Source organism: Mustela lutreola, chromosome 9, assembly GCF_030435805.1.
Source record: "Mustela lutreola isolate mMusLut2 chromosome 9, mMusLut2.pri, whole genome shotgun sequence".
In the NCBI taxonomy this organism is placed as follows: Eukaryota; Metazoa; Chordata; class Mammalia; order Carnivora; family Mustelidae; genus Mustela; species Mustela lutreola.
The window spans coordinates 25,074,996-25,101,599 of NC_081298.1; the positions used below are offsets into that span (position 1 = coordinate 25,074,996).

At 50.2% G+C, this 26,604-nt stretch overlaps 1 protein-coding gene across 1 annotated transcript; it reads right to left on the minus strand.

Annotated features, from left to right (window-relative positions):
- Positions 1 to 18,294: 18,294 nt before the first annotated feature.
- Positions 18,295 to 24,912, minus strand: BPIFA1 (BPI fold containing family A member 1). Its single transcript, XM_059132867.1, has 9 exons — positions 24,789 to 24,912; positions 23,099 to 23,291; positions 22,795 to 22,954; positions 21,330 to 21,437; positions 21,026 to 21,175; positions 20,051 to 20,135; positions 19,386 to 19,449; positions 18,939 to 19,013; positions 18,295 to 18,494 (listed from the first exon to the last, which is right to left on the minus strand). The coding sequence occupies exons 2-8, from the start codon at positions 23,277 to 23,279 to the stop codon at positions 18,973 to 18,975; spliced, it is 789 nt and encodes a 262-aa protein (XP_058988850.1). The 5' UTR covers positions 23,280 to 23,291; positions 24,789 to 24,912; the 3' UTR covers positions 18,295 to 18,494; positions 18,939 to 18,972.
- Positions 24,913 to 26,604: the final 1,692 nt, after the last annotated feature.

The window sequence follows — 26,604 nt, forward strand, 5'->3', positions numbered from 1 at the left end:
TGACTGAGCTACACAGGTGCCCCCATGAAGATCTTTCTTAAGAGATCTACAGCTGTCGTCCTTCCTCTCACTCTCCTGCTGATGGGAGCAGGGGGTGTCTGCCCCTACTGTGGGCCTGGCGGGAGGGCCCTTTCTAGGGACCATCTAGGGGCTTTAGAGGTACGTCCGCTGGAGTTGGGGCATACAATGGACTCTATTCTATCTCTTGTCTGAGAGGAAAAGACTGATGAGCTAAAGTCATAGCGGGCGGAGTGGCTTCTGAGGAAAATCATAGCTCCGGACAGGGTTAAAGCTTGTGTGTATGTTTTTCCAAGGACCCTGCCGGGCAGCGATCTGGTCTGGGGCTGGTTTAAGTCCTTTGCAACACCGTGTCCTGGACAGGTGAGGAAAGGGTTCCAGAGAGCCAGGGGCTGGGGGTGGTCAGCCATCAGAAGACCTCTGTCCTCGTCTGGGGTTGCAGCTTGAGAGGCCTGGCAGGAAGGTTTGAAGATCCCCCAGGAAGGTGCCCACAAAACTGCTGAACATTTGTTGGCTCCCCAGAGCTATCGAGCAATATTATCAGCCAAGGGAAATCTGCCCCCTTTTCCCCTCCTTTCTGCCTGTGCTCCATCCCTGGATGCAGCCAAAGAGAGACGGAAAAGGGGTGTGTGTGTGTGTGAGAGAGAGAGAGAGAGAACGAGCGGGGACCTCTTCTCCTCTGTCTGTACTAAGCCAGTCCATGGAAGCCTTAGGGGTGGGGAGAGAGTGTGAAATCAAAAAGAGTTGAATCAAAGCCGGATACACAGACACATCAAAGTGTCAAAGTAGGAGAGACCACATCCATTCTATAGGTCACCAAACTGAGGCCCAGAGAAGAAAAAATAGGGACGTTATCACCCCCATTTTCCAGATGCACTGGGTTCTTGGAGAAGGGAAGTGATGTGCTCCAGGTCCCACAGTCATAAAACGTGGAGTCAGGATTAGGACCCAGTTCTGATGGTGGAGCCTATGACCTGCCTCTTTGTCCCAACACACCCATCACCTGCAGCTGGGATAGGGGCACCCTTTTCTGAGGGGTCCATGGTCCTGTGGGTCTCTGAGGACATGGCCGGGTTGGACAGGTGAAAATCCAGAGGACTTCCACACTGTTACTTTCTTGGAAGACAAGAAGGAAGCCTCCTTGAAGAATTTACTTAGGAGGGCTCAGGTCCTTGATTTAAAACGGCTATTTGGGGGCGCCTGGGTGGCTCAGTGGGTTAAAGCCTCCGCCTTTGGCTCAAGTCATGGTCTCAGAGTCCTGGGATTGAGCCCCACATCCAGCTCTCTGCTCAGCAGGGAGCCTGCTTCCCTTCCTCTCTCTCTGCCTGTCTCTCTGCCTACTTGTGATCTCTGTCTGTCAAATAAATAAATAAGTAAATTAAAAAAAACAAACAAACGGTTATTTGTTCGCCTCAAGATGCCACCGGCATGTCAGAAAGATTTCACCTCTTATGCCAATTCTGTTGCTTGGGAATGGCCCTTGGCGTCCTCAAGGGTCTGGACTCAGCAGAAGAGTGTGACGGTTGAGCGACAGCGACAGACATAAACGGTACGGATGCTTGTACAGCTGCTGCCTCCCACCTGCCTTCTTGTCAAAGATTTTGCATTCCCTTGCAAAATGTCAAAGAGCTAACAGAGTGGGGAGAAGCCACCTAGACAACGCAGAGTTTGCTAATGCTTTCCAACAAATCAGTTCTTCTCTCTAGGCCACCGTCTCCCGTCCTGATAGTTAAGGATTTTGAGCTTCTTGATGCTGTGGACCAGGCTGGCTCTGACGACCTTTGCTTACAGTGGAGGGGGTTCAGTAAATAAGCAGTGAGGAATTGCCTGTCCCCGAGGGCATGTTTATTCTCAGGAAGGCTCAGGCCTACTGACCCAGGGCCCGTGTAGGCTCTGTCTAAGGGAACTGTCCAGTGGCGCGGGCAAAATGAACCATGAGGCTGCCCAGGACAGCATTCTGTGCAACAGCCTTGAGGTGGATCCAAGTTTCAATGTCTAGCGACAGGGGACTCATCAAATAAATTGTGGGCCAGCAGGCAGTTGTCACAAAACAATGTAGAGAAATGAATCAGAGGCTCTTAGCAAATGAAAAAAAGAGAAGTTTCTTCTATGTTTAAGAAAAAAAAAATTAGGGGTGCCTGGGTGGCTCAGTCGTTAAACATCTTAGATCTCTGGGATCAAGCCCCGCATCAGGCTCCCTGCTTGGCGAGAAGCTTACTTCTTCCTTTCCACTCCCCCTGCTTGTGTTCCCTCTTTCGCTGTGTCTCTCTCTGTCAAATAAATAAATAAATAAGATCTTTAAAAAAATAAAAAATTTTTTCCGTCTAGAAAAAATACTGGAAGGAAACTCACCAGAAGCGGAACGATGCTTAGTTCTTGGAAGTGTCACCCTAGGTGACTTTTACCATCTTCTTTGTGTTTTCAGAATTTAAAAAGATTTTACACCGAATGGATTTTTTGATCAGCAAACAGTCCATGAAATGGATTGAAAATGAGTAAATAAAGGTTGGGTGGAGAACAAGGTTGTGGAAGAAGCTGGACTCCTTTCCCAGGGCCACCCACAGCCCCAGCCGTGCAGGCTTCCAGGGAAGCGGGCTGCAGACTGGCCAGCAAATGGGCAGAGAGGGCACCTTTGCAACAAAAGCCCAGTCATGCCATCCCGGAACCGCCACGGCAGCCTCCCGAGCATAATCCCTCTTTGTGGGGCAGGAATAGGTTAGAGTTAGTGCAAACAAGCCCTGGCTAAGCCAGACAGCTAGCTCTTCTGGGGAGATAAAGACCAAATATGTCCTGCCCTTGTAGGGCTCACAGTCAAGGTGTGTGTGTGTGTGTGTGTCCTAGAGGGACAGAGAGGTCAGTGCAGGCAGAGGGCCAGGCTCTCTCCCCACTCTGGCAGCATGGGATAGGGTGGAGGTCAGCTAGATGGTGGTAAGTGCTCTAAGAAGGGGAAGCCCATGGAGATAGTGCTGTAAGTGAGGTGGGCCCAGGCCTGCCGTGGCAAGGGCTGTGATGGAGGCTGGCCCAGGGTTTGTCATCAGGGCCAGAGTGTGGGACACAGGCAAAGTGTCAAATGCTAAAGCAGGTAGGTGATCAGTGCTGTGATGGGGGTCCACACCCACCTAGGGTGGGACAGTTGCCAACAGCGCAGAGGGTGTGTGCTGTTCGACTGGGGAGGAGGGTAGATCAGAAAAGCTTTCATGGAAGGGGTAACATTCGATCTGGTCTTCGGGGATAAGAGTAAGAGGCTGAGAATGAAGGCTAGGAGAGGGGAGCTTTCTAGGAGGAGAAGAAAATAAGGAGATGGGTTTTGGAGAGTGAGTTTGGGGGCTCATCTAAGCGATGGATCAGAGTTGGTGGCAGGGAAGTGGACTGGGGCCATTTGCACCAGAAACCCGACCACAGGTTGGAGGTGAAGTGGGGCTGGGGTCCTGGGAGCTCCTTGGCATGCCCCAAGGAGCACACTGCAGTGGAGCCCCCATCAGGGCAGGGGCCAGTCTGGTCTGTGCTCTGAAACCAGGCCTCTGGGACCCTGCTTGTCTGAACGCCCTGGTCCAGCAGTCCTGGGGCCTCCCTCTCTCTCACATACACACAAGTTTGGTTTCTGCATGACTTTGTCTCTTTTTTCTGTCCTCTTCCCTCTGTCTCTGTCCATTTCTTTCGTGCCACCTCAGAGGCCCAGGAGAGTCCTGTGGAGAGCGCAGGTGTTGGTGCTTTGAGAGGTGATACTCTGCTATACACACACACACACACACACACACACACACACACACACACAGCCTTGGCCCAATGTGTGGCCAGAGGAGCCCTGTCCTCATTACCGAGCAGTTGCTGACTCAGCTGAGGATGTTGAAGGGAACCCCCCTACTAGATCAGGACTCACTCCCTTTCCAGGCCCTGTTCCAGCACCCTGTTAACTAACACCCCCCTGCCACCCCCCACCCCCAGCCCCAGATGGCAGTGCTGCTGGGAAGCTGAGCTGCAGACAGCTTGACTAGGGCTTACTTTGAGCAGAAGCAAGGTCGTGTGAGGGTGCTCTTAACATGAAGCTTTCTATTACGATTATTGTAGTTATTATGGACACTGGGTACCTATACCTGGAAAAAGGAAAAAACAAGTGGTTTTTACAACTTGGGGGATGTTATGAGAACTATCCTTTGGAATTTCCATCTGTCCTTAGAAACCGGGTCTGGATCAGTGTGTATGGGCTGGAGAATGGGAGTTTGCCTAGGAGATGGGGGCCCCTGGATCAGGCACCTGGGAGCAGCTGAGTCTGCAAAAAGGGAGCCTTATTTTGGCAGGCTCAGAGGTTCAGCCTTGTCTTCCCCCAAATGGTCATCTTCTGAGACAGAGTCTCAGGGATGGCTAGGTCAGGAGGGTAGGGAAGGCCTCACTGGCAGCCCCAGGGCAGATCCAGGGAGGCACCTACACCTGTAGCTGGAGACTTGCCTGCGGCAGGGGGTGCAGGTTAGGGGTCTGTCCTCAATATTTCTTCCTGACTCCGTGGGTTCTCTTTACTAGCGCAGGACTGGCAGGACAGACAGATGTAGTCAGCCAGCAGGTCAGTTGGCTGGCAGCTAATCGTATTACACATCAACTGTGTGTGGGCACAATTCTGGGTGATTTGGGCATAGCAAGGAGCAAACAGACCGCCCCCTGCCTTGCCAGGGCTCACATTCTCCTGGGGAGAGAGAGCGTGAGCCAGAAACGGACAAGGAAATGTCAAAAACACAGCGCTCACTTGTCTCAGTCTTGAGGGTAGAGAACAACAACAACAAAAAAAATAGAGAACGGAAGGTATGGAATGCTGGGACTCAACCATCAGGGCACCATGAGGGTTTGAGCAGATTTAGCAACCTGGGAACTCAACGCCTTCCCCCAACACCGCGCGCACGCACGTGCACGGACACACATGTATGCGTATGCATCCGCGCACGCGCACGGATGCAGGGATGCGCACGCGTGCGCACATGCGCACTTGCGCCCCAGGCAACTCTTCCCTACTTTAGCCTCCACATTTCACGTGTTTGACCTTGGAACCGACTCAGGGGCTAATTCTATATGGAAGGAGGGGTGACAGAGGTATAGAATAGGCATGGCCTTCCCATTTCTGAGCGTGCACTCCCTCCCAGCCTCCAGCCAGCCCGATCACTACTGCTCCCCTCATTGGACCGATAAGGAAATGGAGGTGCAGGCAGGTGGGGTGACTTGCTCAAGGTCACACAGCTACCGGGACGAGAGGTCAGGATATGGTCCATTGGACTCCGAAGTTGCCCTCCGTCTTCCTGCCGCCATGTCCCACATGCCTGTCGTTCGTTGGTGTGCTGTCCTCACCTGCCTGCCGCATCTGCCTTCACATTTTGCTGTATCTGCCAAGGCCTACGATTCCTGTCTCCTCAACACGCGTTTGGGTGAGTGGAAATCACGTTTAATTTTTCTATTTCTGACAGGAAATTGTTTAACCGTACCCGAAGTGCAAAAGCAACACTGCTTCCCATAAATCGGAGGTAACAGCGCTGCAGCAGTGGCTACAGAGGATATTACTGGCTGTACTTAAGCTGATTGGGCGCTTAGGCACTCTTTGCTTACGTTATTAACCAATGTAAAAATTTAACCCCACACCGATGCCTGCTACTGGACACTATTTTATCCTCATTTTTCGGATAAGGTTTGGATGAGTCCCCTTCTGAGAGGCGACGAATTTTTTCTAAAGTCACAGTGACAACAAACAGGAGCATGTTGTTGGACTCTGGATCCCCATGCTGCCTGCTCAGGGCGCCTGGAGAGAGTGCCCAGTGGAGAGCTGCTGAAGGTATTCTAGCATTCTGCTGAGCCCTTATTGGAAGGACTGAGAAAGAGTAGGAAGGTGAATGACTTTCTCATTCCCGTTGATGGTGTGGGGGGCAGCCCAGCTTCTGGAAGACCCGCACCAAGCTGTCAATCACATAGCAAGAAATGCTTTGGAGTGCTTTCTAAGTATGGGCCAGCCAGATTACTAATGTCTTACCATGTGGCAGTTGTGTCCACTGGTATCAGTAGAGGCTCTAAAAGCCAAATGAAGTGAGTTCTTGAACATTTTCTGGACTCAGAATCTCTTTGAACTGACAATGCCTTGCTCTTTGCTTATCTCTACTTCCTGGGGCCCAGGAGGGGAGCAGGGGAACCCATCAGGCACCTCACTTAAAGTTACCCACGTGGATAAAGTTCCTGTGCTAACGTTTACTCACTTAGTCACCCAGTCTCCAGGAGAGGGGAAAGGTAAACCAGCAGATTCACCTGAAGGTGGGGGCATCACTGAACGGGAAAGGGATGTTCAGGGTGCACACCCCCACCCTCCCCGCACCTGCTTCCCACCCTGCTTCTCAGTACATTTGAGCAAAGTTTGCAGCATTTTTTGCTTCTGGGAGAGGCTACTCCAGAGTTTCCTTGCACAGAGGGCCTGGCTTCTGGCCTCTTTCCACTCATTCTTCACCTCCCCCTCTTGCCTCCTGGGTCCCCCAACCAGTGGTGTCTCTGGCCTCCCTTTTGTCCCCTGCATGGCCTGGCCTCATGTCTGGCCCCATCACTTTTTGCCTGGGGCAGTTGCAGCAACCTCCTCGCTGGCCTCCCCGGGCTTGGCCTGCCCCCCTCAAATTTTCTGTCTGCAAGGTAGCCATAGCTAGACTCATCCTCCCTTCCTCTAACATTTTCTTATGAAAGTTTTCTTTTCTTTTCTTTCTTTTTAAAGATTTTATTTATTTATTTGATAGAGAGAGAGAGAGCACATGCAGGGGGAGTGGCAGAGGGAGAGGCAGAAGCAGGCTCCCCACTGAGCAGATGTGGGGCCTGATCCCAGGATGCTGGGATCATGATCTGAGCTGAAGGCTGATGCTTAACCGACTGAACTACCCAGGTGCCCAAGCAAGTTTAGTTTTACAGATAACACCATGTAAATCCTGCCCATCCATCTTATTTGTTTGATGCATTTCATAAGTTGCTGCTGTCAGCACCCTTCCCAGTAATTCAGCACATATATTATTACCTGGAGTCCACTGTTTGTTTGTACGTGGGCTTTCAGTTAGGAGGAAGGCCAAGGTGCACCTTTCTTTGGACTTCCAGCACCTGGAGGGTGCTGATTCATCCAACATCTGCTGCTTCTCCTAGGATGCCCAAGTTCAACACAACAAGATCAAAGTGGGGTGTGCTGGTGGGGAAGTGGGTGTCACATTGCCCTGACCCCAAGATTGGCTCTTTGGGTCTGTCTCCAGAAAGGTTGATGATCACATCACTGAGGAACTGGGGGCTAGAAGGGTCTGAGGATTGCAGTGGAACTGACTAGTCAGAACAGACAGGCCCAGACTGAGGGGTATCTTCTGTCTCTGCCCCGATTATCACAGCCCATAAGGAACCATGCACACACAGAAAGAAGCAGAAAAACATTAAGTACGATAGGGATATTACTTTCTTTCTTTCTTTCTTTCTTTCTTTCTTTCTTTTTTTTAAAGAGAGAGAGGGTGTGAGCAGAGAGGGAGCATCAGAAGGAGAGGGAGAGAGAGAATCTTAATCAGGTTCCATGCCCAGTGTAGAGCCTGACGTGGGGCTCAGTCCCACAACCCTGAGATCATGACCTGAGCTGAAATCAAGAGTTGAACGCATAACCAACTGAGCCATGCAGGGGCCCCAGTAGGAATATTCCTTTTGATAAGATTGTTAATATTGCTCAACAGATGTGGCACCAACCTTTAGCCAGAGAACTCTCTGGAACCATTAAAGAGATCCTGGGGACTTCCCACTCTGTGGGCTGCAGTGGAAAACATTTCAACATAGAAAGAAAAGCACAGATCTTAAGTGTCCGTTTACTGAGATTTGACAAATACATATACTCATATAACGCAAACTCCTATCTTGATACAGAATTTCATCATCACCCCAAAAGGTTCCCTTATGCCCTGTACTCAATTCCCCCTCAGCCCCCATGGGGGTAGGTCCTGATTTTTTTTTTTTTTAACCACCTTAGCTTACTTTTGTCTTTATGTAAATGGAACATACAGCCTGTCCTCTACTGTGTCTCGCTCAGCCTATTGTTTCTGCTGTGTACCCGCCCGTTGTAGCCATTGGGGTGCCATTCCTGTTTACGGGTGCACAAGACTGCGTGAGTGGGCCACCTGTTTTTTCCTTCCCCTTCCTGTTCAGCTGTTCCCAGTTCAGGATTATTGTGAATACAGTTTCTATGGGACATTTTTTTCACATTTTGAAAATGAAAATAGAGTTAACATAGCATGTCACTTTCAGGTGTACAACATAGTGATTCACCATTTTACATTATACAATGCTCACCGCAAGGGTAGTTATCATCTCTCACTGTACAAGATTATTGACGACATTCCTTTTGCTGTATCTTTTATCACCATGACTTATTTATTTTATAGCTGTTAAGTTTGTCCCTTTTAATCTCCTTTACTTATTTTGCTTTTTGCTTATCTCTACTTCCTGGGGCCCAGGAAGGGAGCGGGGACACCCACTGGGCACCTCGCTTGAAGTCACCCACGTGGATAAAGTTCCTGTGCTAACATTTACTCACTTAGTCACCCAGTCTCCAGGGGAGGGGAAAGGTAAACCAGCAGATTCACCTGAAGGTGGGGGCATCACTGAACGGGAAAGGGATGTTCAGGGTGCACACCCCCACCCTCCCCGCACCTGCTTCCCACCCTGCTTCTCAGTACATTTGAGCAAAGTTTGCAGCATTTTTTGCTTCTGGGAGAGGCTACTCCAGAGTTTCCTTGCACAGAGGGCCTGGCTTCTGGCCTCTTTCCACTCATTCTTCACCTCCCCCTCTTGCCTCCTGGGTCCCCCAACCAGTGGTGTCTCTGGCCTCCCTTTTGTCCCCTGCATGGCCTGGCCTCATGTCTGGCCCCATCACTTTTTGCCTGGGGCAGTTGCAGCAGCCTCCTCACTGGCTTCTCCGGGTTCGGCCTGGCCCCCTCGAATTTTCTGTCTGCAAGGTAGCCATAGCCAGACCCATCTTCCCTCCCTGTATCATCAGTATCATTTTACATTTCTGCCTGCAGCGTGTGAGAGTTCTGGTTGCTCCGCTCTGACACTAACACATGGTGTTGTTGGTCCTTTTACTTTTAGTCTTTCTGGGGAGTGTGTTGATGCCATCTTTTCGTAAAGCATGTCACTAGCTGGGTACGGCTCTTGGGAGAAAGGCCTGCACTCAGCCTGGGCTCTGAGTCCTCCGAGGTCCAGCCCCTCTCGGTCCAGCCTCCCCTTTCGTTTTGCTCCTACGTTCACCTGAGCGCGTGCTTTTCCTGCATGTAGCAGGTCTGTTCCTTTATCTCTGCTACATGGCTGGCTCTTCAGCCTAGAATGTGCTCCTGCCCTTGCTCATCTGATGACTTCCTGGTGGTCTTTTTAGACTTGCCACAGGTGACCTTCCTGGACATCTCACTTACAGGAAGTCATTTCCTCCCTCGTGCAATGAAGGTCCTTTCCAGCTGTTTTCCCTGCCCCTCTGATCACTGTGTTCTGTAATGGCCTCATACTCTAGACTAGGAACCCCCCGGAGAGAGGACACCCTTCTAACTCTTTCCTGTGTTTCCAGCATCCCACGCAGAGGCTGCATGCACGAGCGGCTCAGGATGCACTTGACAAGTGTAGAGGCAGCAACGGCAGGGGGCAGAGCTGCTGACAGCGCATGCTCGCTGGACCCCGGGTGCAGCACAGCAGCTCCTTCATTTCATCCTTACCGCAGCCTCATGAGGGAGAGAGAGGACCATCCCTGTGATGCAGGCGAGAAAACCCAGGCCTAGGGAGGCCCGCAGGCTTGCCCCAGGAAACAGCTGGGCTAGGAGGTGTCAGACCTCGGACGGGTCTGGGCATCTTCTTACCACTCAGGCATTGGCTCACATGGCCCCTCCTCTGGGCCTTCTTGCATTTTCTTCCTTCTCTCTGCACACACAGCGCCAGCTCTCTCCATTCAGTGATCCTTTTTACTTACTCATTTATGCGCTGATTGTCTGTCCCCCGCCCTGGACTGTGAGCTCCTGGGAACCACAACTTTGTCACCTCCACTATGTCCCCCCAGCACACTGCCACACTGAGGGGAAGACAGTGGGGACTCCAGAGTGGATCAATGGACGCGCTCAGGTATACCCCTACTCTTTAAAAAAAAAAAATTTAAGAAACAGATGTGAAAAAAGATACATGGATACACTTCAAGATTTGTGCATTTCATGCTATATAACTTTTATCTTAAATTAAAAAACATAAGCTGTTTGAACTCTAACTGTTGAACTCTAGTTAATGCAATGAAGCCTGAAGCGCTGAAAGATAAAGTGAACTGCTATCTGCAGTTTGCTTTGAAATGCATCAAAAATAAGATGCTTGGATGGATGGAAGGATGGACAGACTGACAGGTGATAGGACAAGCATAGCGAACTGTTAATTATTGAAAGTGGTAGACATGTAGGTGCTTATGCAATTATTTCAAATGTCAAACGTTTGAATTTTTTTTTAAATTAATTTTTTATTTTTTATAAACATATATTTTTATCCCCAGGGGTACAGGTCTGTGAATCACCAGGTTTACACACTTCACAGCACTCACCAAAGCACATACCCTCCCTAGTGTCCATAATCCCACCCCCTTCTCCCAAACCCCCTCCCCCCAGCAACCCTCAGTTTGTTTTGTGAGATTAAGAGTCACTTATGGGATTGGGAGGGAGACAAACGTTTGAATTTTTTTACGGTAATGAAATGTTGAGGGAAAAGTTGTACATGAACAGGGTAATATTCCACCAGCACAGAAGGATATGGAGTAAAGCACAGATACATACTCTCCTTGCCCTCAACCCAGTCTACTGTCTGGAGCTTTAATCACTGTAAATGCTTCCTTGTCTGTCCTTCCAGAAAGAATGTCTCCTTTCACAATAATCGCAGAAGGATCAAATCATATTGTGTTTTGCACTGTCATTCTAAGTGCTCTCCACCCCGGCACGGGGCTCCAGGATTTTGGGTGGTCACTCTTATGGGCTGAATTGTGTTCCTCCTAAATTCATATGTTGAAACTCTCACCTCGAAGATCTCAGACTGTGACTGTATTTGGAGGTCGTACCTTTAGAGAGGTGATTGATTAAGTTAGAATGAAGCCATTGTGTGGCCCTGACCCCATCTGACTGGTGTCCTTAGTGACAGATGTGGTTAGGACACACAGAGAGGTATCAGGGGCACAAGTGCACAGAGGACGTCCATGTGAAGCAGCTGTTAGAAGGCAAGTGTCTCCGAGCCAAGGGGAGAGGCATTGGGGTAACCAGTCCTGCCTGCACCTTGATCTTGGACTTCTGGCCTCCAGAACCCTGAAGAAGTGAATTTTGTGGTTTAGGCCACCAAGTCTGTCCTATTTTGTTATGGTTGCCCTAGCAGACTGAGGTAGTCATCACTCAGGGAAACTCACCATACAAACCAGAGGACCTGATGTTGCCACTGCCTCTCTGAGGCCTCGATGGACGCTCATAGTCCCCCTCCTCTACCATCCATTCAAAATTGCCCTGATCTTCCGTGATTCCACTGGTTTAAGTGGCTGGCTGGTCCCCTGAATGGACGCTCCCATGCCTAGGCTCAGGGTTGGTTCTTGTTGTTAAAAGGCCAATACGTTCAGTGACAGTTAACTAGATCCACCTCGCTGTCCCCAATCTTGAAATCTTATTCTTCCAGATCCCTGACTAAGCTATTAAGTCATTTGCCTCAGCTGAGACTATAATTATTGGGTTTTCTCTTTTCTCAAAGTAGATGACTGCGTGTGTAGCCTGCAGCTTAGCCCTCTGAAGATGTCCCTCTCGTCGCTCTTCCAAGGTCATCCCTGAGTGGGGCTGTTCTGAGCTCCGGCTTTTCTCTCCTCCACCTGTGGGTCATGGGGAATGCCTTATGGCCAGGGGTGTGAACTGAGGGAGAGGTGTTGGTGTAATGTGAGGAGGTGACACAGGTGAAGTGAGTCATGAAGTTTCCTTGGGCCCGCTGGATCTTCGTAAGCCCAAACTAGATGTACTGTGTCTGTCTGATGATGGATGGCTGTTGGTTCTGCCTGACTCTGTGACTTTGTGGATAATGTGCCGAGGGCATGGTAAGTTCTGGTCTCACAGTAAGATGATGCCTTGTGGTCAGTTGCCTCCTTTCTACCTGGGCTCAGGAACATGTCAGGAGTTGTTTTTCTCATAGTATACAGATCGCTGCTAAAGAAGGCATGGCCTTGACCCTGAATTCTAGCAGTCTTCTCTGTGACTCACTTACTGAGGTTGGTCGGAAACTCCACGTGGTATCTTCATCTATCGCAGATACTTCTAGGACGATGAGGTCTGTCGATCACAGGGCTCCAGCAGTAGCGCTGCTGAGACCACAGCCTGGAGCCGTTGCAGAGCCCTTTTGTTGCTCCAGACCCTGCTCAAAGCTAGCACAAAGTAGGTGCCTGGTCAGTTCCCCGCTGTGGTGGAGTGAAGTATGGGGCAGGAGCTGTACATGCCTGGAGGGTATTTGTAGGACATATACCTATAAGGCAGGGTTGTCAGAAAAAATACAGGAAGCCATTTAATTATTTTGGACAGAGAAAATACAAGTTTATTTAAGTTTGAATTTTAGATGAATAGTTTTTTAGTTTAAATACATTTCTTGCAATGTTTGGGATTTGCTTATAAAAATAATTCAGGGGTGCCTGGGTGGCTCAGTGGGTTAAAGCTCAGGTCATGGTCTCAGTGTCCTGGGATCAAGCCCCGCATCGGGCTTTCTGCTCAGCAGGGAGCCTGCTTCCCCTTCTCTCTCTGCCTGCCTCTCTGCCTACTTGTGATCTCTGTCTGTCAAATAAATAAATAAAATCTTAAAAAAAAATAATTATTTGTTTATCTGAAATTCAAGCTTAACTGGATGTCTAGTGTATTTTTATTGGTAAATCTGGCAATTAGGGACCACACATTCAATAGCATAGGAAGGTTTGGTGTGACAGGGTTGGGGGAAATGGTGAATGCATTCACAGTCGCGCTCAGTTGGAGGAAAAATCAACCAGCATTTGAAGGAATTTAAAGTAAAAATGAAAAACAAAGTACCAGATTTGGCTGGAGACTTGTGAATTTGCAGCCCCTGGCAAAGGACCTGGGCTCTAGAGTTTGACTTCTGGGATTCAAATCTTGGATCCACTGGCCATAAGCTCTATGATCTTGAGCCTTAGAGGTTTCATCTCTGTGAGGATTAAATAAGATGTTGCGTTGAAAGGGTTTAGCAAGGTGCTGAGTAAATGTTATAGCTTCAAGGTGACTGCTGGCTTGCCTTGCAGCAGCGCCTCCTAGTGGTCACAGGACGTGTGTGAGCGCCGGCGGAAGGCTAGGATCCTGGGGACTTCTGGGGATCCAGCAGCCAGGCTAGTTGGGGGCTGCAGGACGGGTCCCCAAGCTCCCTAGATTCCAGTCACTCACATTTCACCTCTACACCTTCTGCCGCATATGAGCCACCATTACCTTTATTTAATGTCCTACTTTAAATTTTCTCCCTACAATGGACGTTGGGGAGGGTATGTGCTATGGTGAGTGCTGTGAAGTGTGTAAACCTGGTGATTCACAGACCTGTACCCCTGGGGATAAAAATACATTATATGTTTATAAAAAAATAAAAAAATTAAAAAAAATTGTCTCCCTACAAATTCTTTGATGCTTCTTTAGCGAAGGGGCTACTTCTTCTTCCTAAGGGCTGTAGGCGAATTTATCTAGAGATGAGACAGAGCCTCAGAACTAGACAGCCTGAGTTTGAATCCTGGCTCCACGCTTACCAGCTGTGTGTCCTTGGGCAGGTGACTCCATCTCTGTGTCTCAGGCTTTGCATCTGTGAAGTTTGGCAATAACAACACAGCCCTCCAGGGCTATTGGATTAATGAAATTAATCTACAACGAATGCTTAGAGCTGAGCCTGGCACAGAGTTGGGGCTCAACATGAGTCCGCTGTTGCTCTTTCCGTCTCTCCTTGCAATGCCTGTGGGGGCCGTGAGATCGTGCTGGGGAGCGGAGTGCTGTGTGGGAGGAGGAGGTAGATGGGGACCCGAGTGATGGCTCCGCTGATCTCCCTTCTGTGGGTCTGGCTGCCTTGTTCCTGCCCCAGCCCCACCTGACCTAGCTGGTGACTTCAGGGATTTTATTCAGCTTCTCTGTGCCTCTGCCAGTGGAAGCCAGTCATGACCGTACCTCCCTCAAAGGGCTGTGTGGAGGGTTAAAGAAGTGACTTCAAGTAAAGCTGCAGTTGCAGAGAATACGAGCCTGGGCTTCACCCTGAGCCTTCCTGAGTTTCTGACCCACGGGAACCACAGAACATCATGAAATGAGTACTGCTATTTAAGCCACTTAATCTTGGGGTGTAACCGACACAGATATAGTAGCAAGAACATGAACGTGAGAGGACCCCTTCAGACTATATTTTGTGACAGAGAGCAGGGGCAAGGCTGATTGTATTCCATCGTCCATCCCAAGTGAGCTCACATTGCCTCCTAAGTGGTTATCTGATGAGGGCTGAGAAGAACACATTTTCCAGATAAATAACTACATACCGAGCACCAGAGGCTGCATTCCACTGTTCTAGTAAAGCTGCTGTGACCAGGAGGGCACTTGGTCAAGTTACTGATAGCCTACCTCATCTGCCATAAGCCATCGTGTTTGGCAGATTGGAGAGTTGAGGCAGAGGGAGGAAGCTTCCTCTACTTGTCTTTCCTGTGGAATGAAACTAAAAGCCTGGACATAGTGAATGGGGGAGGAGGCCTCTCTGAGGAGTCTGAACAATGGATGGTGGCAGGTGGACAGTGGAAGGAAGTCATCACTGAAAGAATGAGTGATCCACAGGTGTGTCCCCTGGGTGTTTATTCCTCCCATATCTTTCATCCTAGACTCAAAGGCAGTGTGAAGCATGGAACTATGCTCAGGTGTGAATACAAAAAGCTCCAAGAGAAGTCCTCTCTTTCTGATCCAAGAAGCAGGAACTGGGGCCCCTAAGAGTAAAGACAGTAGCAGAAATCCCCTGTTGAAAAACATAGCCTGCAGAAGGCAGGTTAGAACTTGAACCTAACTGGCTTAGCCTGAATCTAACTGGGTCATTTGCACACTAAACAACTGCCCCCCCCGCCACCGCCGCCACATTCTCTGTAGGGTTTAAGCAAGATCCATAGTCTCATAACAACAGTAAAAGTGTCTGGTGCAACAACACGTTGGAGATGGATCCAGTCTGAGTAAGGGGAAGAAGAACAGCTGAAAGAAGTGAACAGGAACCAGTGGGTCTATAATGAGAAATCTACATCCATGCCGTGAGAGTCTCAGAATGAGAGGAGAATTATGTGGGAAATAAATTTGAAGGAATAGTGGTTGACAACTTTCAACCAAGTCCCACTTTCCAGATGGCGCTCTGGGGGCTCATCCTCCAGGGAAACAAATATAACTGGTGAAAACTATAAAAAAAAAAACACCAGACTTCCCATTTCAGCACCAACATGTAAAGAGCTTGGAGGTTGTCACTCCCATCCTCATAACAAGAAAAGAGCTTGACAGGGACAATCAGCAACTCTCTTAGGCCTATTCGAGAACTGAGGTCGTAGGGCAAACTGCCATCTGCAGGTCTGGAGAGATAGGTGAACACATAGAATTACAGCCAAGCTCAGCTTACCGGAAGCAGGGGCTGCTGGGTAGGAACACCTAAAGTGTAATTATGACAAATTGCCGAAGCGTGAGTGTAGACTGGCTGGAGAGTTAGAAACTCCCAGTCTTAAGATCTATCATTTTGACAAATGTCCTTGGGGAAGAGGCTGTTTCTGCTGGGTAAACTCTGAGTCCAAAGTCAGGACAGCCTGGAGAGTAAGATTTTCCAGGAAACTAACAAGCAGATCAAATCACGACAGTATTCTGGGAATGAGGCTCTGAAGTTGTTCCAGTACTCTTTTGCCTGTCTCCAGAGGCTTCCAGGCTACTGATTTTCACTAAGACTGTGGGCTTTGGGTTTTCAAGTCTTCTGTGGAGAGTGGGAGATGGGACTAAGGTAAACTAAAACACCACAAAGCTCACTGTCCTTACCAAGATTCAGCAGTTTTTACTGAATAAGCACTCCCCAGATTGTTGCAAGCCTTTGGTGAATTTCGAGAGTTCTGGAAAAGCTGTTTCTTTTTTTTTTAAAGATTTTATATATTTATTTGACAGAGAGAAATTACAAGTAGATGGAGAGGCAGGCAGAGAGAGAGAGGGGGAAGCAGGCTTCCTGCTGAGCAGAGAGCCCGATGTGGGACTCGATCCCAGGACCCTGAGATCATGACCTGAGCCGAAGGCAGCGGCTTAACCCACTGAGCCACCCAGGCGCCCCTGGAAAAGCTGTTTCTAACAGTTTTGGCGGGGGGTGGGATGGGGTGTTGTAGTTTTCTCATTGCTTTCCTGTAGGAGAGAATTTTCAGAGGTCTTTCATGTGCTGCTATCACTGACATCCTTCTAGAAAGTTTTTAAAACATGAAAATGTTGTCACTAGTTAAAAGCCATGAGTGTGTTCTGATTGACCTGGCTTCCTGTCAGACTATTTTGTATTTAGGTTAGTTAGTTAGAAATTGAAGTTGTTGGCAGAGGGGAAAGACCCCTCTTAGGCTATAGGAAGAAGTTGAGGGGAGCAGTGGGAAAATAGTTTTCAGAGACGGGCAGCGGATGTGTGTCCCAACAGGAAGGCAGTTTGGTGCCGCGGTCAGAGGGCAGTAGGACCTGGGCTGACAGTATGAGGCATGTGTGCCCTATCCCTATTCAGCTTGATTCTTGGACCTCAGCCAAGGGGGATGCTCAGTATTGACCTAATGCCTGGCCTAAGTCCCAAGAAAGGACTTGAGAGTAACTCATGCCTAGACTCTGTTCAAACCCAGTCATGTCCTAATTGTTAGTTTCCAGTCTGGAAGGCCCTTCTGTGCTTCAGGTCACCGACTAAGTAGACAGACATTCACAATGACCATTCAGCTGCTTATGAAATATAACTATTCATCCTGAGCCCAAAGATATTCCACTTCTGTGAACGTGGAAGATGCTTCCTTCCCTCCCTCTCACCAGAGCACAGGTGCTGGTTTCCTTCAATAAACCTCCCAGTTCTGAATTGTAGGACTGTCTTCCCACAATGCCAGGTTGGCCAGTGACCACAGGAGGTGGGACAGTGGTCAGTCTGGACATGATGAGAGATGTTTGATGGGGGTTGAGAAACACCAGCCTGAATCTGCTCATTCTCACAAGGTCAGTGGGTACTCCCAGAGCACAAGGGACAAGGTTTTCTGTGATGTCGGGGATGTTTCAGTCCTTGATTTGTCTTTTTGTCATACTGTAACTTGTGCAAATCATTCACATATATATGTCAAGGCCTCAGTGCTCTCATCTGTGGAGTGAAATGGTGGGGCTAGTCTTTTAAGGGCCTCAAACAATGATAGCATATTTAGTTTTTTATTTGAGGGGACAACCTCTCCCAGTTTGGGTAGCTCTGCTCTTTATTCTTGTCTCCAATTTTTCATAAATCTTATTTGCATTCAGTCTCAACTTCCTTTCATCCCTTTGTCTCCCCCCAAAATCAGGCATCTTCCTCCAAAAATAGGACTCTCACCCCTGGCACCAATAACCTTATTATATGCTTCTCCAGCGACCCTTCTCTATGTCTACTCTTATGTCTTGGACCCATTTGTCCTTCCTCCTACACTTCCTGTTTGTCATCTTTCTCATCCTCTTGCTGAGAAAACAGAAAAGAAGTCAGTATGGCTGGATGCCAGTGAGCCAAAGAGGAGTATCAGATGACCTCTGTATCCATCAGATTCCTGGATGTCTCCCCTGGGGCTCCCAGGCACTTCTACGCAGCATGGCCACAGCTGAAGCCATCATCTTCCTGCCAGGGTTAGCTCATCCTCCCACATCCCCAGTTGCCTTGAGGCTCCCCAACCTGCGACATGGATAGCAACCCACACCTCACCTGCTCCCTCACCCACGCCCAGGCCTACTCCTGAACATCTCTCAGATCTGCCATTTCACTCCTTGTGTGGTGGACTTCATGTCATCATCTCTGCCTGAAAGGTCACATCTACCCCCAACCCCTTGTCCACCCCTCCTAGGCACCCCAGAGCAGTCCGAAATGCCTGCTCATCTGAATATCTCCTCGTCCAGCTTAAGACCATAAGGTTCTACAGTGTAAGGTCCGAACTCGGTTCGCTGGCCCCAGCCACCCAGGCCAGGGATCTTTCCAAAATATTAGCCCTTGAATGATGGTGAAGAATGACAGGGCCCCCAGTGCAGAGAAAGAGCAACTTTATTTGGTGAGGAACGTGGGCTGCAACACATGCCTGGTGTGAGGGCGGGAGAGTAGTTTCCTTGGAGAGAAGGCTGCTCTGGTCCCCAAATAGTGGCCGTGTCACTGTCCAGGACGTGGGTCTGCCTCCTGTGAGCCCTCTTAGTAGCTGAGGAGAGTGGATTGAGCAGCAGGAAATGGTTCTGTTGGGAGAAGCCCCGATCCGAATGGAGACTTGAGGTCACTGACTCTTGTTGGTATTGGCCCATCATCAAGCCTGCCCTCCAGAGGAAGGGGAGGGGGCTGAGACCTCAGGCTAGGGGAAGGGGCTTGTTTCAGCCCCAAGGGGACCCCAGGCCTGGGCCAGGGAGCTCCTTGTGCATATGTTTGAGTGTGTGTGTGTGTGTGTGTGTGTGTGTGTGTGTGTGTATGTGTGTATGTGTCCACAGTCATGTGTGTTCTCTTTGTAGCTATGTGGGGTGCTGCCTGGGTCTCCACCTCTGTCAGCATGTCCATAGACTTCTCCATGTGTCTCTCTGTGTCTGTCTGTGTGGCTGTTAATCTCTCTCTTCAGATGTCACTGTCCCAAGCCCTCTGCTGCCTCCTGCCAGGAGGAGAGCACCCAAATCCTGGGGAATAGCACTCACCAGTTCAACAGAGGCTGGGGCCCTCCTGGAAGGCTTAGACCTTGATGACAAATTCCAGCCCATGGATCAGTAAGTCTGGAAGGTGCAGACCAGAGTGGTGATCTCAGGGTGCAGGAGTTGAGGGATGTCCCACACTTCTCCTGAGCTGGGGGCGGGGGAATGGGAACTCGGGTGGTCCAACCAAGCTTAGGTGAAGCTTGGCAGGGGCAGGACCTCCTTCCACCAGCCAGGTCTGCTGCTCTCAGTGTCAGGGCTGATGCTGCGAGGGGGAAGGCAGGGCCCAGCCCTCAACATTATCTGGATAATTCAAGGCAAAAAAGAGCCCCGAAATGGGGAGAGCTGAGACTCGAAGGATCTCGTTCTCTCCCACAGTGTGCAGGGACAGAGTTCCTTGGGGGAAATCACTGCTTCTGGAAAGGGAGTGAGGCCTCGGGATAGGGGACTTACCAGCAATGGAATGCACCAAGGTGACATCCAGCTGACTAAGAACCTTGTTGACCAGAGGGCACACCTGAGCCAGAGGCAGAGAGAGGCATTGGGCAAAATGGTACCTGGAGGGTGGCTCTAGGAGCGGCAACCCCAGGATAGATTCTTTGGGGAGAGTTTCTGTCATTCTTCTGTGGCTGAGAATGTTTGGTTGGAAGCAGTGTCAAAGATGGACACTTATACATTCACACGGGTGGAAGAAGTGGAAGGCATGTATGCTCAGTACCCAATCTTACACGGAGCCAGTGTTCGCTGTGGGATGTGACGCTTGTTTCTAAATAGGGTGGGCTGCTCCGGGAGGGGTGTGTTTCTGGGTGTCGGAGGCACCCAAGCCTAGGCTGGAAGAGCGCCTGTCTACAGCCTTTTGGGAACTTCTGGGGGCTAGGGCCAAGCCATTTCAGCTGTAATGTGGCATGCACGGGGCCTGGCCCAGAGCAGGACCCAATGGAGGCATTTTGAAGGTTGGAAAGAAGAAACATGGGTAGATGAATCAGTGGACAGATGGACTGAGGGATGGAATATACATATCAAGCTGAGGGGTTCAGAAAGGCTAACTTTAGGGGCTTCTTTCAGCCTGAGAAGCGCTAAGACCCAAGGATCAGGAGCTGCCATGTTTACCCACTCACCTCGCCCTGTACTAGCTCAGGAAGGACTTGGTTCAAGATGCTGCTGATACCGTTGACAAGGCCTTGAATAGGGAGGGGAGCAAATCTGAAAGAGAAAATCCAGGGGGCGGTGCAGAAGCCTGGAGTTGATGTGGAGAGGCCTTCAGAGGGGCCGCTGTGCCCACATTGGTCTCAGTGCTAAGTGACTGAAATAGGGCCTTGTCTACCCACACCCTTGTGCAGGCGAACCAGAAGGGGCCTGTCCAAAGGGAGTGGCGCCCTACACAGCAGTGCCCACCGTGGGTATACGTAGCATAAACGCTTAGTTCCAGTATACAGTGGGTATTCAGGGAGACTTTGTAGAATCTATAAATGGATGAACAATGCTTGGTATGTAGTCGTCATGAGGACTTGAGATGATCTACGTGAAACACAATATATGTGTTTAGTAAACGTTAACCATGGTGGGAGGACTCTGATGTCTCCTGTGTGACTTGTTCTGCCCTGTGACAGGCTAACCGAAATAAGGAATCCAGGGAGGCTGCCGAGCTATTTTCCCTCATACTGGGACAGAGGACTTTCCAAACTATTTATCCTAGCGGATTCACTCAAGAACCGCAGCGTAGCTCCATATTACAGGTATCTGAGCGAGCTGAGACTCTCGCTGGGGAAGCCCTGTCCAAGTTCACACAAGAACCGCTCCACCTTTCCACATGCCCCTCTGGTCGCTGGGCTTGATCTCAGATTTTTTTATGGCCTAAGAGCGCAAAATTGGTCAGCCAGGCTAAGAAGAGATGAGTGGCTATCCATCCATCCATCCATCGATCCATCGATCCATCCATCCATCCATCCATCCATCTTCCCTCCCTCCTATTCATCTTCCCACCCTTCCGTCCTCCTACTCATGTATACGCCCATCATTCCATCTTCCCAGCAGCCATCCATCCTCCCGCTGATACTGTTTCCGGGCAGGAGAAGCCAGCCCTCTGGTCTCACCCATTAAGCAAGGAGATTTGCAGGCTCCCGGGGGAGTGAGTACAGTCACCAAGAACCAGGTGAATCTTCCCCTCTTCGTTTTTCACAGCTAGCACTTGTGCAGTGATGTTTAGTTTCACAGCCAGCTTTAACAGTTGTACGGCCAGGGGCCTGCAGAGGAGAGTTTGCTGTGTCTGCATCTGAGCTGAAGGCTCATGTCTGTCAGACTCCTGCGCCGCCCCACCCCCCTGCCCCCTGGCTACCCACGGTCCCCTGGGTCTCCTCTGGTGAGCCACCCCCCCCATCCCCGTTGGGGCCCACTCACGTGTTCACATTGAGGGTTAGGCCCAGAGGGATGGTGACATAGAGACGATGACCATCCGGGCTCTGCACAAGGCCTAGTTCCAGCAGCTGGGGATTAGTGATCTTCATACTGTCCGCAGAGCAACATTGGAGGGAGGAATAGTAGTTCCTTCAGCCCCAAACCTAGAAACCACCTTTAACCCAAGCGTACTTACTCATCCCAGAGGAGGAGCTACCCATGAGGTGGGGAGGGGGGGACAGGAAGGGCATCTTGCGGCAACAAACAGCAGTGCTTCCCAGCCTCTGCACCAGGTCAGTTCCTGACACACCATGGCCCTCTCCTCATCTCAAGTCCCTGAGGTATTCCAAGATGGAGGCTGTGTCTGGCTTAAATTTGCATGCTGCATGCCAGCTCAGAGTCTTACCCAAAAGGGGCCTCCTCCATACTGGTTGACGTTGGGGAGGGATGAGCGGGTAGGCAGATGCATGGGAAAGTAACAGATTAGATGGATGGATGGATGGATAAGTGGATATGTGGATGAGGTATGGGCAAGTGGATTAAGACATTTATGGGTAGGAATCCCTTATTCTTCCATAACTTTCGGAGGCCGGTCAGTCAACAATGGTTACCAAGGAGATTGAGGAGGAGGAGGAAGTGGGAGAGCATGGAGAGAAGACAGAAGCAAGCCTCTTCCATGAGCTGACCTCAGTGTGCCAGGTGATTACATTGCTTCCAGTCCTTTCCACAGTTTTTCTCTGTGGGTACCATGATCTCCATTTTACAGATGGAAAAACCAAACCCAGAGAGACCGAGTGCCCTGTGCCCTGTCACCCCACAGGTACATGGTCCATTTGGAAATCAAACTCAAGGCCATCTGTGTGTCATCAAGTCAGGGGCAAGCACCTGGGTGGGTGGGAGCCTTGGAAATGGCTTTGATACATCCTATCAAGGACCCAGGCTTTGCCAACTCCCTGGCATCAAGCTTCCCATTATTGCTACTTGTTTAGGAAGCTCTCAGGTGTCTCATGGGAAGCCCCATATCAGACTGAGAATGTCCTTGAAAAGAGTAGCTTACAGGTCTTTGCTTACATCAGAGACCACCTGTGCTCTCCAAAGGTGAGAACAGAATTACCACGGTAATTAGAGTTTGGTCCCTGGTTCTGTGTTGCTCTAGTTGTATGAGCACAGGCACCTTTCTGTGCTTCAGCTTGCCATCTGTAAATTGGATATTATTAATTACACCTTAAAGGGTTGTCATGAAGATTATAGATGGTGCTGGGGACCTAAGATAGGCTTCAGGATTGGGGGCAGTCACTGGTTTAGGAGGATTGGTGTTCCTTGCCAGGCTGTGGGAAGGGTCTCACACTGAGTCCTAACCTCTTGTTCAGACCACCCCTCTCCCTCCTCCAGGGCCACTGTGTGGGGCTCCCAGATCTCCATCGGAGGTTCTCTGGTGAGGTGGGGACCAAGGTCTATGACTACTCACTCAATGATTTTGTTCAGGAGAGGGACCACTGAAGTCACTTTCCCAAGCAGGCCCCCAAACAGGCCACCAGAAGTGCCTCCTCCAGTCTTCAGGACGTTCAAGAGTGGAAGGTTTTCAAGACTGCCCAACAGACCCTCAGAGAGCAGGCCAGTGCTGAGGGCTAAAAATGGGTGTAGGGGTGGATCCTTTGGGGTCAAATCTGATAATTCTGATAAAACCCCTCTCCCCCAGTCATCCCTGCCTCCCTTCCCACTGTTGGACAGACACACACCCCTGAAAGAGGTTGTCACAGATTCTCACTTACCATCTGTTAAGCTTCCAGCAAGATCTGTGGGACTTAGGGCCTGGGCTGCAGTCCCCTCCAAAAGCAGGGTCGGGTCCACGGGCAAGGGCAGGGCTTCCAGGGGCAAGGGCAGGGTGTCCAGCAGGGCTGTGGTCTGGGCCAGCAGCCCACAGAAGACAATGAGGCCCCCAATTTGAAACATCTCTCTTGGTATCTGTGGACAGAATGGTGGGTCCAGCGTAGCACGGCTCTCAGAGAGGAATTCATCCACCATCTGCCCCTGACCTCCAGACTCCAGGGTGTGAATGGCAATAGCTGACGCTGGTCAGCATTTCCCCTGGGCAGGCATCACGGTGAGCACTCCATGCTCAGTAACTGATTTCGCTGTAACCGCCCCCTAAGATGTGGGCACTCATCACCTGCACTGCACAGATGAGAAAGGGCAGTCTAGGGAGTTTAGGGGACTTCCCCCAAGATTGTAAGCACACAGTAGGGATAGCATCTGAAGCTAGATCTGTCTGACCCGGAGGCCTCTGTTTAAATTAAGTCACCATCACATCTATTCTCCATTCATCTGGACTTGCTTGCAATGGCCTGAATCATTGCCGCTAGTTTTCACTCTTCAGACAAAGCAAATGAAAAGGCTGAGGGATGGAGCTGGCTGGCCATTTTCCCCATCAAGTCTTTTGGCCTGGGTCTAGCCTGTGATGGTTTGTGGAAGCCCTTTTAAATCACAGAATATTAGAGGTCAGATGGCCATAGCCACCAACTCATCCAGACCAATGCTGGAGAAATCCTGGGGCCATTCAAAGTCCTCATTGCATAAGGAGAATCAGGGAGCCAGAGAGGGGTAGTGACTTTCCCAAGGTCATACAGCAACTTGATGGCAGAGTTGTTGTTGCAGATAAGTCTCCGACCCCTCCAGACATGCACACTGTCTTTTCTATACCTTTCTCTTCTCCCTCAAACTAACCTGAACAAAATTTGGGGGCAACCTCTGACATCTGGCTGCCTTTTGCACTGTTCCCTCCCAGGTGTCACCAACCCTCTCCTAGGCCCATTTGGCAGCCAGCAAAGGTGCTGAAAGCTTCTTTGGGCAAAATTCCATCAACTGGCTGGTTCAACCAAAGCCCCACTGTCATTGCTGTGGCTGGCTGGAATCAAAAGGGCTTTTTGGTACAAAGAGCCAGTTGTGGCCTCCCTGGGAGGTAAACGTAGACTGTGTTCTCTGAATCTCCTTTCGGAAACAGATGTTTTGTGAGTGCAGTGGAAGCTAAGGACCCTCTCCCAGAAAAATGCGTCAAAATGTACAAAATGGGGTGGATTTTAGGAGGTTTGTGGATGATTGTCTGAATCCACAATCGCAACCTCAAGTTAAAACTCCCGCCATCGAGGCTGAGGTTTAGGGTAAGAAGAGCATGCTCACGAGAAAACCCTAACATGGGATCTTGGCAGTCTGCACCTGCAGCCACATGCTCCCCATCCCCATGAAATCCCCTTTTCTGCATTTCTACATTTAAACCTTATATCCACAGCAATGGTCTTTCAGGGAGGTGGAGTGAATGACCTTTCCCATTCCCCCAAAAATTCATCTGAAAAAGACCCTCAATGAGTGATCCTAAATGCTGCCAGCCAGTGCCCACCCCGAAGCAAGGAGCTCGGCAGCCCTATCGCCCAGGGCAGTGGAGCAGGCATGTGGAGCAGTTCTTACCCAGGCTTCTCAGAGGTCCTGGTGGGTCTCCTGCACACCTCCACCCTCTCCTGATTGCTTCTGCTGAGGAGCTAGCGTCTTTTATAGTGTGCAGATCAGGAAATGTGCGATCGGGTGATGAGTTTCCAGAGAATTCAGAATTCTGTGATCTGGTGTCTTTCAGGGCTCTCCAAAGTAAATAATTGCCAACCACATTAGTAGGTGGGACAGTAAGCCACTTGATGGGCAAGTTAAACAGAGAAAAACTTGAGATGGGGATGTTACTCAAGACTTCATGGTTTCCTGAGCAGGGCTGAGGCGGGGGGCCCATGCTCCGAGGCGGCCTGGCAGATCATGTTTGGCATATGGGGAGAGGCGGCTCTCAGGAGCCTGGGAATGGGCCTCAGTCTCGTACTGAAGCTCTTTACTATCCCTGGTCCAGTTCTTTTTCTCCATTTGGAGGATTCTGGCTCCCAAGATTCAGACTGCCACTGACTTTCCTACATCGGGGGTCTCTTGCAGGACAGTCACTTGCAGGGGGCTGCCCATCCTCGTCAGAACCCTGGGCGGGAGGAAATGCTGAGCAGGACCCGGAGGCCCAGCAGGGTGAATGCCCAAAGTCGCAGGATGGGGCAGAGTCAGAACTTCTCGTGTCGGACAATCACAGCGAAACAATGTCAACGGCCGACCCTTATGGAGCTCTTGCTGAATCCCGGCCCAGCTTTGCTTCCCGCAGATGGCATTCTCAGGAATCCTCCCGGGGGTGTGGGCTGGGAACGAGCACCCCTCTTTTACAAGAGGAAAACTGAGGCTTGTGGTGCAGGTAGGCACATCCAGGTGTGCACAGCAGGCCTGGGGCCAAGGCCAAGCCCTTCACACTGCATGTAAATCACTGTGCTGGGACGTGAAGACACCTTCCATACACTCATTGCCAATTTTGCTTTCCTGCATGTCATGATCCCATGAAATTTCACATTTATGCCCTGGAAAAGTCTGTGCAGGTTGCCAGGCCAGAAGGATGCTATGGCATCCTGGTCTCTACCTTTACCCTTCCTTCTTCCCTTCCCTAAGTGAAGTAATTAATGAGCCATTTGTCCCACTCTGGGGCCTTTGAATCCATTTTGCAGATGAAACCATTGAGACACAGAGAGGTCAAGGTCTTAGCCTGGAGAGAGCAGCTAAACCTAACACCTTATGAGTAAAAGCAGGAAGAGGAGCAGGAGGTGTGTATTTATTGAGCGCCTACTGCATGCCAGGTGCTCTTCCTACCTGAACCTCATCCTTGTCAGGGGGGGCTGCTGTTGTGGCCCCTCAAAGATCAGATGAGACGACTGAGGTTCAGAGAGGTGGACATCTTCCCAGGGATGCACAGGAAGTGAACGGTGGAGTCAGGACTCATTTCTGTGTCTTATGCCCATGTAATCAGTGAGCCAGGCTGCCCTCCCTCGTACCAGGCCCTCCCTGGAACTGCTTTCCTTCCTGGCAGAGCCTGGCTGGTGTCTCCAACGGGCTTGTACCATGGCTCTGAACTCACTTACCCATTGAAACGCTCTCTAGACTCTTTCCACAGCTTGTTGTCATCAGCCATCCTCAGGGGGGTCTGATTTTTTGTTCTCTTGGTACAACTCCAGTGCTACTATCTTTGTGGGGAAACTGAGGTCATTATGTCGAGGGACTGATTAAAGTTCATGCAGCTAATTTCTGGACAGCCGACAGCCACTGGTTTGAAGCCAGGAGGCTGCTCATGTATTATGGAACAGAGGGGATGGGTCAGGGGATGGCCAATCTGAATCGCCGTGATTCAGATCCCGTGACCCGGACAAGTAGCTCTAACCCC